This window comes from Euleptes europaea, chromosome 18, assembly GCF_029931775.1.
Source record: "Euleptes europaea isolate rEulEur1 chromosome 18, rEulEur1.hap1, whole genome shotgun sequence".
Classification (NCBI taxonomy): domain Eukaryota; kingdom Metazoa; phylum Chordata; class Lepidosauria; order Squamata; family Sphaerodactylidae; genus Euleptes; species Euleptes europaea.
This window is the reverse complement of record NC_079329.1, coordinates 4,740,977-4,754,439: the sequence shown is the minus strand read 5'-3', so window position 1 is coordinate 4,754,439 and position 13,463 is coordinate 4,740,977. Positions and strand designations below refer to the sequence as shown.

The 13,463-nt window shown below is 41.7% G+C and overlaps 1 protein-coding gene across 1 annotated transcript; it reads right to left on the bottom strand.

The window, feature by feature from the left end:
- Positions 1 to 551: 551 nt before the first annotated feature.
- Positions 552 to 6,077, bottom strand: LOC130489908 (vomeronasal type-2 receptor 26-like). Its single transcript, XM_056863696.1, has 4 exons — positions 5,787 to 6,077; positions 3,310 to 3,537; positions 2,008 to 2,134; positions 552 to 1,453 (listed from the first exon to the last, which is right to left on the bottom strand). Exons 1-4 carry the CDS (start codon positions 6,075 to 6,077, stop codon positions 552 to 554), a joined length of 1,548 nt encoding a protein of 515 aa, XP_056719674.1.
- Between the last annotated feature and the right edge of the window lie 7,386 nt (positions 6,078 to 13,463).

Below are 13,463 nucleotides of genomic sequence, written 5' to 3'. Positions count from 1 at the left end.
TTTATCTTATTAATTCCGTTGACATAGTTGTTAGAACATATCTGCATAATAGCAATTACAACTTTTTTTACAAGTCCTCAAAAAAGAGAAAAAGCGGGGAAATGGTAGCTGGTGTAGAAGATGCCTCCACAGACAGTTGAATCCATTGAAAATCATTCATACGTAAATCATTCATACATCTACCCTTCAATATTAATCTAAGAATCCCTTACCAAAGTTAAAGGTTGCTGATCTGTTTGTATCAGCAGTTTTTATACCTACACAGCTGTGGGGGGATGACCTAATTCAGACCTATCTAGCAGGAATTTTGAGCCATGCAGTGTGAAAGAATAGACCATGTGATAAACTGATATCACAGCATTTGAGATGTAATTGGACACGTTTGACATAAAATTTATGACATTCCTAGATCTGCACAACAATTGACGGATCAACCGTTACTTCAACAGTTCCTCCACCTTATAGTAGTCCAAGTTGACACCATTATTAAGTCTACTTTCCTCAGTTCTGAACAACACAAAATGAGATGCATTTAAAAGGAATGTTGTATTCTAAGTCTTTCTCAATATTAGCTGCTCTCTCTTGTTCAGATCAGGCCTCACCAGAATAATGTAGCTTTGGGGGCCAAAGATACAAGCCAGCAGCCCAGCACTGGAGGCTAAGATGGAGAAGATCTCCACAGCTACAATATACTTCCCTTGGCTGCTCAAATAAGCTGGAACAAATGATAACCAAACACTGCAAAACACCAGCATGCTAAAGGTGATGAACTTGGACTCATTAAAACTGTCTGGCAACTTCCTGGCTAGGAAAGCCACAGTCAAGCTGATGAAGGACAAAAGTCCCATGTAGCCCAGGACCAAATAAAACATCATGGCTGACCCTTCATCACATACAGCTGTGATCTCTCCAGTCAATGTTTGCATATCGAAATCTGGGAAGGGGGGTGAGGTTCCTAGCCACACGGTACAAAGGCCTGCTTGAAGAAGAGAACAGAAAAGGACAGAGAAAGTGGTCAGTCTTTTCCCCACCCATTTCCTCATGTTGGATCCTGGTTTGGTGGCCATAAAAGCTAACACCACAGTGACGGTTTTGGCCAAGACACAAGAAACAGCCACTGAGAAGATGATGCTGAAAGTGGATTGCCGGAGGAAGCAGGTCACCTTGTTAGGTTTTCCGAGGAAAAGCAAGGAACAGAGGAAGCAGAGCAGAAGGGAAACAAGAAGAGCGTAGGTGATATCCCGGTTGTTGGCTTTGACTATGGGGGTATCTTTGTGCCTAATGAAAACTGTTAGAACCAAAGATGTGATCAGGGAGAATGAAAGAGCAACAACGGTCAAACTGATGCCTAAAGGTTCTTCATAAGACAGAAAGGTTACAATCTTGGGTATACATTGATCACCGTCCATGCTTGCATACTGATCTTCCGGACATGTGATACAGTCATCCATATCTGAAAAAAGAGGAGTGCATCCCATCTCAGTGTAAATTCACAGGTGATTTTCGTCTGATTCTAATTGCTACATTTGATGTTGGAACTATTAGTTATATATTTTGGTTATTACAGCAAAGTTGCGCAGGAGAGATCGGCGGAAGCATCTTTCCTCTTGCTGCAATTTTCAGTTTTGCCTAATCTAAGCTTTTAGCAGCAAGTACCTTTCTTGTACTCTTAAAATGCCCTGCCTTTTGGTGGTGAAATACAATTAGAACAATAATACCCCCAAGTAAGCATAAAAAAATTTATTTATTCATTTAGTCAAAATCTATTAAAACATTTAGATCACACCTTTCCTCGTGGTTCAAGGTGGATAAACTGATACAACTCCTCGTGTACCCGATGACCCAAGAGCCAGTCCAGATTCAGAATTATATCCAAACATGAGGGAACCCCCAAGGACTAGCGAGAAGCCTCTAATTTCCCCTCCCCCACTATTTCCTCTTTCCATTTCCTGAAAGCCTCCATTGCCTCACCCCCTTTTCTGCTTCCTTCTGGCTTGCACCACTTACCTTTCTGGTTTGCAATCTTCCCTTCCTGGCACGGAACGCAACTGTAGCAGCAAAACTTTTCCCCTTCCTTCTTTTCCTTATGATAGCCAGGCTGACAGTGGTCATTGCAGACAGAAATAGGGGTTACCTATTCATAAACATAACAATGTCAGAGGAAGCACCAAATTATTCCATTCACTAATGAGCTGTTAAAACTGAATGATACCTAAAACAGTCAACTAGTCTCTTTCTGATTGTGGCATAAATTGGCAGTCTTTTGTTTGAGAATAGTTGGGAATGAGGGGGGAAAAATGACTATTAATCCATGATAACCCCAAGCAGGGAAACCCAACTAGTAGTCAGTTGTATTGAGTCAGTTGATTCGATAAAGGAAGCCACAGCCTTCAATTTGCAAGATCTGAGCAAGGCTGTCAAAGATAAGACATTTTGGAGGACTTTCATTCATAGGGTCGCCATGAGTCAGATGCGACTTGACGGCACTTAACACACACACACAGTCAGTTGTAATCCAGTCTCTCTCTCTCTCTCTCTCTCTCTCTCTCTCTCTCTCTCTCCACTGGTGGGAGGTTTGGGGAGGGGAGCTTGAGGAGGGCAGGGTTTGAAGAAGGGAGGGATTTTAATGCCATAGAGTCCAATTGCCAAAGTGGCCATTTTCTCCAGAGGAACTGATCTCTATCGGTTGGAGATCAGATGTAACAGCAGGAGATCTCCAGCTAGTACCTGGAGGTTGGTAACCCTATCACTGAGACTCAAGGTGAATTAAGCAGTGTATGCTGATGCAGTCAGGATGAGGGATCCAATAAACAATGCAACAGGGTCTGGATTGCAGAAATCTGAAAACCAAGCTGAAACTAAGCATAAGCTTTAACATGACATGTTGACTGATAGATTACATAGTAGGACTGTGCTTACACAGTGGTATAGTCCGCTGTCCCTATCCCATTACTAAAGCATCTTTCTGAAACATTCGATTATAGCATAGCACTAGTACCTGTGTAAACAAGCCCTCCTGACATATTCAATTTTGCACAGTTTGCAGAAACCAAGGAGAGTGGGAGCCTTCCTGACCATATCATGCAGGCCATTCCACAAGGAGAAGTTGCTAATGTATCTGAAATCTATTTCCAGTGCTTTTTGATACTTCAGTAAAGTTGTATCTCCCTTTACTTCTGAATTTCTGTGCAAAAGGTCACGATGACTTTAGTATGGAACCTCATTATAAATGAAGGAGTCAGAACCCTTCCTCATGAATCATCTCTGCAGAGAATGAAGTCTCCCCTCAAAATGTCCTAGAATCCACACCTGGTTAAAAACGTGGGGCCATTCGATTTGGTCATCATGAATGATGAATTCCTCTCCTTCAGGAGTACTGGGATTCAGACTTCCGACTTTCATTTCCAGGAAGGAATTGTTTGGGAAAATGACCACATTCATTATATCAAATCCAGCTGTCATTTCCCTATTGTCTTTAAAATGTACTGTTTCGCCTGCTGAATTGTTAAATAATACCCCTTGAAGAAATGGGTGGAGCTAATTTTTAAAAGAAAGACAAATAAATAAATTGTAGTAACTATGTCAAACTACCAATATAATTCCTGCCTGCTAAAACTCTACATTATTTCATCTCAGTCTAGCAGTGGAGGAAAGTTGAACCACAAATATTCACATTCCAAGTATCTGAACAAATGTGAATTCACAAAACAGTCTTTTTCAAACACGATGACCACATGCATGGGGAGGGCATGAACAAGGGTGGGCATGACTCATGTGCATTGTACTTGTGGTTACCATTTCTCATGGATATGATAACAAGGAAATTCAGATGGAGTTTGTGTTGTGCTGCTGAAGCTTTACCTACATAGAAAATCAGTGCTTCGCCCTGTTCACACTAAATAAAAACTATGTGGTAAAATAAGGGTTAACATAAGAAGAGCCTTGCTGGATCAGAGCATTGATCCATCTAGTCCAGCATCTTGCCAGTTCCTCTGGAGGGCCAACAGAGGACATAGAGGTTGAGAACTTCCCTCCTCAACCTTTCGTAGAGTTTCCTCCACTGTGGTGTGGTCTTGAGAGGCTTACTGTCTTTGAAAGTGGAGGTTCTCTTTAGACACCATGGACTACATATGGGATTTTTGCCTAGCAGGAAAAGGGTACAAAAGGTACAAGAAGATACAAGAACAGGTTAGGTCTATCAGTGGCTACTAGCCATAGCGAACCAGGAGGCAACATTAGGGGAAGGCCTCGGCCTCTATGCCCTGTTGTTGGCTATCCAGAGGAACTGGCTGGCCGCTGTGTGAGACAGGATGCTGGACTAGATGGATCCGGCAGGGCTCTTCTTATATTAACTCTTCTTCTACCACATGGTTCTAAATGGTTATCATGACTATCAGGAGCATTGCAGTTTTCAAATGCTCCTGTTGGTGAGTTTCTGTTATGCGTGGTTGTCACATCTGAAAAAGACCATTATCAGCCAGAAACGTGTACAACATCCTTTCACAGTTATTCTTGTTAGAGCAAGTTGGAAGCTACCTCAAGCAAAACAATAGTTATAATTTATTGAGAATCTACTACCTGCCAAGGCTGAAGATCTTGAAATACAGCTCCTTTACTATTCATCATTGGTCTGTGCTTGGATCTGGAGGTGGACATAGATTGCAAAGCATGTGCCACGGCATAGACAGCATTATAGATGCTATAACTGTGGCCACTCATGCTCATTTCAAAAATTGGCCCAGGAAGACTCTCCAGCCTCTCCTCCCCAGTACACGTCCCATCGATCTCCATTGGCTCCTTGGACTTTGGAAAGGAACAGCCAAATGCTTGTTCCCAGAAGTCCTTTAGAAAACCATCTCCTTGTGTCCTGTAAGGTTTCACATTTTGAAGAAATTTCTGAAAACCTACCAGTCTTTCTGAATGAATTCTGAAGAAAATGGCGCCTTGGTAGAATCCAAAATCCCAATTCCTCTGAAGGCACGTTAATGCAAAATCAACAAGGCCTGTCAGAATCCATACCTTTCTCAGTGAAGGATTTTCCTCGTATCCAGGATCGCCTATGGATATTAATGTCATCCACCAGTTAATGGTAGTTGGTCTTCCATAGAGGATAAATGTATTTGCTTTGCTAGATCTGAAAGGAAGATACAGTGTGGAGATTAGATCATTGAAGAAATCCGCAGTCAGTATAGGGGTTTTGGTTATTATTCTTTCTGAGAAGGCGAGACAGATTCCATTTTGGGTAAGCAATGGCTCCAGACTGTGCAGGAAGTGTTCTCCGCTGTCATCATCCACAACAAAAAGCCCAACCCAAGTCCATCCGAAATGTTTAAGTAACTTCATAGTCTGATGGGCTTCATTTAGTGCCATGTGATAAAAAGAGGGGGATTGTCCTGTATCCTTCTCCTCTTGGGCAAACAACCCATACGCGAACTAAAAGAAAAGATATGAAGTTAACAGCTATTTGGTTACATGCATGCCTGTTGACTCAATAAATATATGCACATTCTGTGAGTGTTGAAGCTGCTTCTTTCCAAATGTTCAAAGTTCATGGGAATAAGGTGGATTTCCTGGGAAAGTAATTTGCTGTAAATACCTAACAGTATCGTATACTTCCTGATACTTCAAGATTCTCTGAATCATTGTTTCTTTCTAGTTTCCACCTAGTTCTTTTATGCATCTGGCAATACATTTTTTTGCTTCTCTGACCTGGTCTAGCACAAACGAAATCCCAGAAATAAAGCAACCTTTTGTGAAACCATCATTCTCCTATGTACGTCGCTTACCTGTGGAATCTTGTGGAGATTTAGAACATCAGCCATATGGAGGGAGATCTCCGAGCTAAGTCCCCCAATGACAGCTATCAGACTCTTTTCAGGGTCACAGCTGTAGTTGGGGACAAATCGATGGGATTTGAAGAGCAAGTTCAGAGTAGTGAAATAGATCAACCACTCTTCATAGTAGCTCTCATAGATATGGAACCCGAGGGAGACATTTGGCAACATCTTGGGGTCCTTATTGATCTCATTAGCAGCAAACTTCAAAGCCAAGACATGTTGGTAGTTCTTTGTCAACATACTGTAAATAGAATACAGTGTTCATATGTAGAAGAAATCTGAATTGTTTACATGATTTTATCACAGTAACAATGTATTTTGTTTGCATTGGATTGTTCTTTCCACTGTGTTGTCTCTCATCTTCAAAAAGGAAAAGCCCTTTCCTGGACGGCAGCAGCAGCAGCAGCAGCAGCAGAAGAAGAAGAGTTGGCTTTTATATGCTGACTTTCTCTACCACTTAAGGCAGAATCAAACCAGCTTACAATCACCTCTCCTTCCCCTCGCACAACAGACACCCTGTGAGGTAGGTGAGGCTGAGAGAGCATGGCTAGCCCAAGGTCACCCAGATGGCTTCACAGGTTTGTACAAAGTTCTTTCTGGTCTGTCCTCAGCCCAGAACTCTGACTGTATGTCTCCACAGATGGGGCCATATTAAGAATTTGTTATATTGACGCAGCAATGTACATAATGAGAAAAAGTGCAGAAATACTGAAGCAACTGCAAGGTGAAATTTGAGAACCTTCATGTTTTCAAATTATGAGATTAATTATTTTTGCAATTTCTCCAATGTAAAGTGGAATTTAAGAGCACAAGACAGGGCAAAGTAAAATGAACACACAATGAAGTGTTAGTATCATGCCAATTCCCCTCTGCTCAATCGCTTGCCTTGAAACCCTATGGGGTCATCAGACGTTGGCTGCAGCTTGATGGCACTTTTCACACACAATAAGAACAGCACTAACTTTGCCATGACCCATGGAATTCATTAAGGGCTATTCCAATCAATTCTATAGAATTTCTAACCTCCATTATAAATCTGAGGCAATTTAAAAAGATTTTACCAGCACCACCCCACATTTGAAAAGAGAGCTTTAATTACAAGAAAAGAGATATATCTAATCAAAGGAAAACACACACACATGGACAACTGGTTGGGAGTTCAGGGAAAGATGAACCCTTATCCTACGAATACTCTCTATGAGTTTGATCAGCCCAACTCACTGGAAGACACTGGAAAAAGGTTTTCTTACATTGGAGTCTCAAACATGTCCTGGAAATGAAATTGCTCAAAAGAAAATTCAGAAAATAAGCTGGGAATCAGAGAGACAATTCCCCCTATCATGAGGTTCCCTGACTGAAAACTCTCATGCAGGCCAGGGAGGAAGCCTTTCAAGAGACACATATCTATTTTGCATGACACGGGAGACAACAGAAGCAGCAGTGTGAATACCAGCAACACCAACTGATGGCAAAGATTATCTGGAGACACAGATGTTCCTGTGCCCATCAGAATCACCAGCCTCATTTAAATAGGCTGCCTGGGATGTCAACCAAAATTCAATACAGGCCTTAAAGGGGGAATGTATCAAATTTCCTTTTAGCATCAATTGAGTTGCAGAATCCAAGAGAAGTTTTTGAAAGCTTGGATTGCCAATCTGGATTGTCGAAGCAACACGGGAGAGATCAAAGTGACAGAGCCCTGCCTGTCTCTTCCCCCTTTCCATTTCTCAAAAGAAATGGAGATGTTTTTATAAGCAATGCAAACGTGCTCGTTCATTGATTTCATTCTCTTTTTGAAAAACCATGGAGCTTTGGCCTCATGTGTAAATTACAGTGATTTTAGTTATTCCAGGAAGAGATAATTAACTGTGACAAATTTGCCACTGGTTGTCAGTAGCAACACAGAAAGAACAAAAGATGTTCACAGACCTCCTCTGCTCCTTAGTGGGATATTATGAGATAGTCGGTATCTAAACTGGGGTGGTCCATTTGTTTCTGGCGCTCTAAGTGAACAATGACTCCTCCCTCCCCCAACACTCAAAACAGAGAAAAGTGAGAAGACTTACCATTAACCCTCTATTGATGGGATAGGAGAATTTTCTCCAGGGCGTTGGCAACCATAGGTAGGTCAAAAGTCTGTCAGTGTAAGGCAGCGCTCGACTGAGCACAGACGTTTGGCATCCCACTAACTCTGCTGCCTTGGCAATCTCTGAGGTTTGCCAGTTGGTTGGGCTGGCCTTGATCTGACCTTCTATGCTCGACCAAACACCAACCATCAAGTTGGACCGGTAGCTTGATCAGTGTCTTACATAGCAATAGTGAGAATCTCTTCTAATTCTAACCTACACTTCAACAGGGCTTACTCCCAGGAAAGGGTTTTTAGGATTGGTTTGAACAAATAGTCCAGATTGGATGCCCCAGTACCAGTCCCTTCGACTGAGCTTTGACCCCTAGTCCTAAAGTTCCATCATCCACAGACCCCACCCCCCTACAACTAGGATCCCTGGGACAGCTCCCCCTGAGATGAAGCCCTCAGAGGAGTACTTGCTCAAATGAGCAAGACTCCTAACACCCTCTGCTTCTGCGTGACAATGGAGGTAGCTTAACCAACGTATGGTAACAGAATATAGGGCTCAAACCTGGGGTTGCCCCTTTAAGAAACTCTGATCTGCAGCTAAGGTCCCTACCTGGGGTAGCTTGTCAAACTATGGAGGTCTATAAGGGCTTAGCTGCACATGGGCAGTAATTTGAACATGTTTTCTGATTTCTCAAAAGGTTTGTTTTATGTATATGGCATTTGTATCACAGTATTGGGACTGGAATACTATGATATAGCCTGATTTTGTCAGATCTTGGAAGCTATGCAGGGTCAGCACTTGGATTGGGGACTACCAAAGAAGACTCTGCAGAAGAAGGCAAAGCCCTTGCTGGGGGCATCATCAGTCAGTTGGCTCATGCATACATGGCTCAATGGCTCATGCATACATATGAGCGTATATTTCCATTTGTAAGATTCAACAATAATTCAGAAAGATGCTGAGGGTCTTAAGTAAAGCTATGAATTTAGGATAGTCATATAGTTTTTTAAAGGTGATTGTGGCACCACAGAAATAAGTTATCTTGATTAATTCATTCAGTGAAAAAGGTGTTCCTTTATTCTCAAATTATCAATGGGATTGCAAAGGAAATATGGCAAATAAGTGTTGAAGGACATTTATATCCTTCACAGTTAGATACACCCCATTGTGGTATATGGCTAATTTAATTTAAAAAAACTGATGAAGAAGCCACATAGTTATAATGGGGGACTATCCTTAAAATTCTACATTTTAAAGAAAAATACTCAGCAATCATACAATCTGAAGATTAATTTATATGAATCAGTCATATTGTGGTGGAATTCTTTAAGAGGTATGAGAAGAATGGATAAGACTGACCCTGTTTTTAGCCCAAGATTGCTCTTACACTAGGCTGATGGTCATTTTTCTATTTGCCAAACAGAATAGGTATAATAGGATGGTTTTATCGATTCTTCTTCCTAATTAACTGATTTCTGTTATTCAGATCAGGTCTCAAAACAATAATGTAGCATATTTGTGAAAAGATACAGAACAATAACCCAGCACTAGGACTGTGCATATTGATATACCCGAACTGAAAATAAACCTGAAATTAACTGTTTTTGCAATATTCGGGTTTTGGGTCAAACAAATACCAAAACCTGGGAATCTGCCCAAAGCCAAATAGGTGATTCCTGAAAAATATTCAGGTTTTTCGGGTTTCAGCTATTTGCCTTTGCTGAGATACACAGCTCTGTGCTTTCTCCCATTTTTCTATCTTTGACTGGTTTTGTTAGGGCCCCACAGCTATCTGGAAATTTTCTGGTTAGGAAAGCCACACTCACGCTTATGATGGACAGAAGTCCCATGTAGTCCAAGGAAATATAAAATAGGATGATGGATCCTTCATTGTGCTGGGCTATGATCTCCCTAGATAGGGACCATGCATCAAAATCTGGAAGTGGGGGAGAGGTTGGTAGCAAATGGCTGCTTCTATAAGGGAACATGAAAGGACAATGGAATTGGTCAGCCTTATCCCCACCCACTTTCTATCCTGGATCCGTTTGTTGGCCATGAAATCTACAACCTCAGTGATGGTTTCGGCCAATGCACAAGCAACAACCAGTGAGAAGATGATGCTAAAAGCAGATGGTTACATGAAACAGGCCATCTTCTTAGCATGTGCAATAAGGAGCAAGGAACAGATGAAGCAGAGAAAAATGAGAAGAGTGTAGGTGATATCGAGGTCGTTGGCCTTAACTATGGGAGCCTGAACTCATCACAATGTAGCAGCTAATAAGGACAATGAATCCAAGGATCTAACTGATATTATTGATCTCTAAAAACACTACATGTGTTCCATTAATTCAAAGAGAAAATAGAATATAATGAGGTGAGGGTTTTTTCCCCTCCCAACAATGAATTCTCCTAAACATAGTTTGAAACATTTAGGGAGCAATCCAAACCAGCTGTAATCATACATAAGTCTAATTTTAGTCAGGAACGTCTTTCTACGACTGCAGAATGAATAATTTGTTGTCCTTTCTAATGACTTTCCTCTTTGGATGTGGAGAAAGACTTTGGCTCTAAAGATTAAACAGCTGGCAATGAATTCAACAAAGAACTCATTTGAAAAGATGTTAAAAATGGCAGTGTAGCTCAAAAGAGAAAGGGCATAACCCTTAACCCATTGATAAGCGTGTGAGTCTTGCAAACCATTCAAGACAATTTCTGAGAGGCTGAGAAGCCTGCATCTTGCTTGTTGTCCCAACAAGTAGAGAAGATTTGTGGTGTAAAGTTAGGGTTGTCAGGTCCCTCTTCATCACGGGTTGGAGGTTTTTGGGGTGGAGCCTGAGGAGGATGGGGCTGGGAAGGGGAGTGACTTCAGTGCCATAGAGTCCAATGGCCAAAGCGGCCATTTTCTCTAGCGGAACTGATCTCTATCGGCTGGAGATCAGTTGTAATAGCAGAAGATCTCCAGCTAGTACCTGGAGGTTGGCAACCCTATGTAAAGGGTAGTAAAAACAAGCTACCACTGGCGTCACTCAAAACTCAAACGAGGCAGAGATGATTATCTCCCCCTGGAATCATCCAGATAACTATAATTATTTTCTTGGCCAAGCACCAGTGGCTTTGAGCAAGTGGAGGAAAACGATCAATTAACATGTCTGAACATGGTTACTAAAAGACCCCTGTGCCACTGCATACTAGGAGCCGGGGCCAGAGGCTGGCAGGGATTTCTGAGTTCCATTTCTGTTCTTCTCCTCAGATAGACCAGGCTTGCTACCTCCGCTAGCATTCCAGGGGTGCATTGGTAACCGACTGGGTTGATGGCAGAGGCAAGGCTGTTTTGCTCCCCTTTCAGGGGTAGAATGACACAGGCAGCCACCGATCAAGACAGCCCGTTAAGCTGTACGTGGGCACAGGAGAGTCTGAGTCTGGAGAGAAGCTGCGCTGCTAAGGTGGCGAGACTAGCAGTGTTGATGCTTCTGTTGCCTCCGGTCACCTGCAAAGGACACACCATCCTCTGCTCTGAGCATTCTCCCATCTCTTTCCCACATGAGTGGTACCAGCCAGGGGACTTATTGATTGGTGGGATTACTTCTCAGGTCATTCACACTTTTCAAATCTTTAACTTCGAGACACATCCTTCACAGGATTTATTTATGTTATCAGAGTAAGAATACTTTTCCTTCCCACATCTTGAGTGCTTGGCCAGTGTGCAAACAAGAACCACTGTTTATTACAGGATGCCCAAAGAAAGAACATGGAGGTGTTTATTCCCCCACAGCACTCCTGTTTTCCAGCTGCTTTCTGATTCTTGTCCATCCTGCTATGTTTGCAGCATGTAGGTTCATTATTCTCTCACAATAAGGATTCATCCAATTTCAGAAGGGGTGTGTGTCAAATATTTTGAATTTGCATTTAGTTTGATATATGCAAAGTTTCAAAGGTGTAAGAAACTCAAGTAAATTAATTGTGGGGGAGAGACTTTTCCAAAATTAAGCTCTATTAAAAATTGCAAAATATGCTGTTATGGGGGGAAGCCTGTAGAAGAAGAATAGGTTAAGAAAAGATGTGTACAGAGTCAAACGTGGGCAGTCGAAGTGTAAAGCATGTTAAAAAGTGTCCCTATGTCCGTATTAGATATACATTTACTGGATTTTCGTTCCTTTTCGTTCCTCAAAATTTACCGTAATTCCTCAAAATTTAAGTTGTTCAAAATTTCGTTTCTCAAAATTTAAGTTGTTCAGCCATTCATAAAAAAACCACCCTGTGCTGAAGTTATATTGACAAGGAGACTTCACTGACACTACAAGGGCATTTTCAGTAGTAATGGGAGGGAAATAGGGAGTTGCCCCACTGCAGAAGCAACTATAATCTAAAAACCCAGGATAATGTACTGTGAAGTCCTTTTACACTTGGGATCAGCCAGCATGGTGTAGTGGTTAGGAGTGGAGGACCAGGTTGGTTTCCCCACTCTTCCACAGGAAGCCAGCTGGGTGACCTTGAGCTAGTCACAATTTTCTCTGAACTCTCTCAGCCCCAACTTCCTCACAAGGTGTCTATTGTGAGGAGAGGAAGGGAAGGAGATTGTAAGTCAGTTTGATTCTCCTTAAAAGGGATAGATAGTCAGCATATAAAAGCCAACTCTTCTTCTTCATTATCATCTGCAAGTCACACAGAGTCCTCTACTTAAAGAAGCCATAGAAATCCATCAAAGTTTGTGGCAACCCCTTTGCTGCTTCAGTTGTTGACTGTGGTGCAGTGAGGAACAATAGAAACATGTCCACATGTGGGAATTTCTTCTTTCATCTAAAACTTTAGAGAAGAAAGCCTGAGGAGAAATAAATGAAGATAAAACAACAGGAGTCAGAATTTTGGGTTGGTTCTTTTCCCTCCAGTTTGTGGAGTGGTGGTTCTAGTACACCCAACCCTAACATATATTGTAACTTAATATTTCACGTGAGCCATACCACTTTGTTAGATGCATAACAAAGAAAGACTGTATTGACCCTAAAAATAGAGATATTTATTAATATTATTAATTTGATGCCCAAAGTTCAAGCAATGCAAGAAATATTGGCAAGTATGTCAATTCTACATAGGCCACAAATTTTGGGGTTTTGACTAAGCATAAATGTTATTTCAACTGTAGACTAAAATAGTAACTCAGAATCATTAATAACTTATAGAATGAATATTTACATAGAGATAATTATAACAGAGGAGCCCCATGGCGCAGGGTGGTAAGCTGCAGTACTGCAGTCCAAGCTCTGCTCACGACCTGAGTTCCATCCCAATGGAAGTTTGTTTCAGGTAGCTGGCTCAAGGTCAACACAGCCTTCCATTCTTCTGAGGTCAGTGAAATGAATACACAGATTGCTGAGAGTAATGGGAAGATGACTAGGGAAGGCACTGGCAAACCATCCCGTAAACAAAGTCTGCCTAGGAAACATCGGGATGTGGAATCACCCTATGGATCAGGAATGACCCGGGTGTGGTAACTTGGCTTAGTATGTTATAGAATTCTTTTATAAAGCCTGCATTTTACTCTTCATACAGA

What these genes read in the sequence shown, in the direction of transcription:
- LOC130489908 (XM_056863696.1), bottom strand. Translation starts at nt 6,077, where the DNA reads ATGTTGACAAAGAACTACCAACATGTCTTGGCTTTGAAGTTTGCTGCT. An exon ending in ATCTCCACAAGATTCCACAG is followed by an intron (nt 3,538 to 5,786) that starts GTAAGCGACGTA and finishes TTTAAAAATTAG; the next exon opens with CTCCACCCATTTCTTCAAGG. An exon ending in GAAGATTGCAAACCAGAAAG is followed by an intron (nt 1,454 to 2,007) that starts GTAAGTGGTGCA and finishes CTCTTTTTTCAG; the next exon opens with ATATGGATGACTGTATCACA.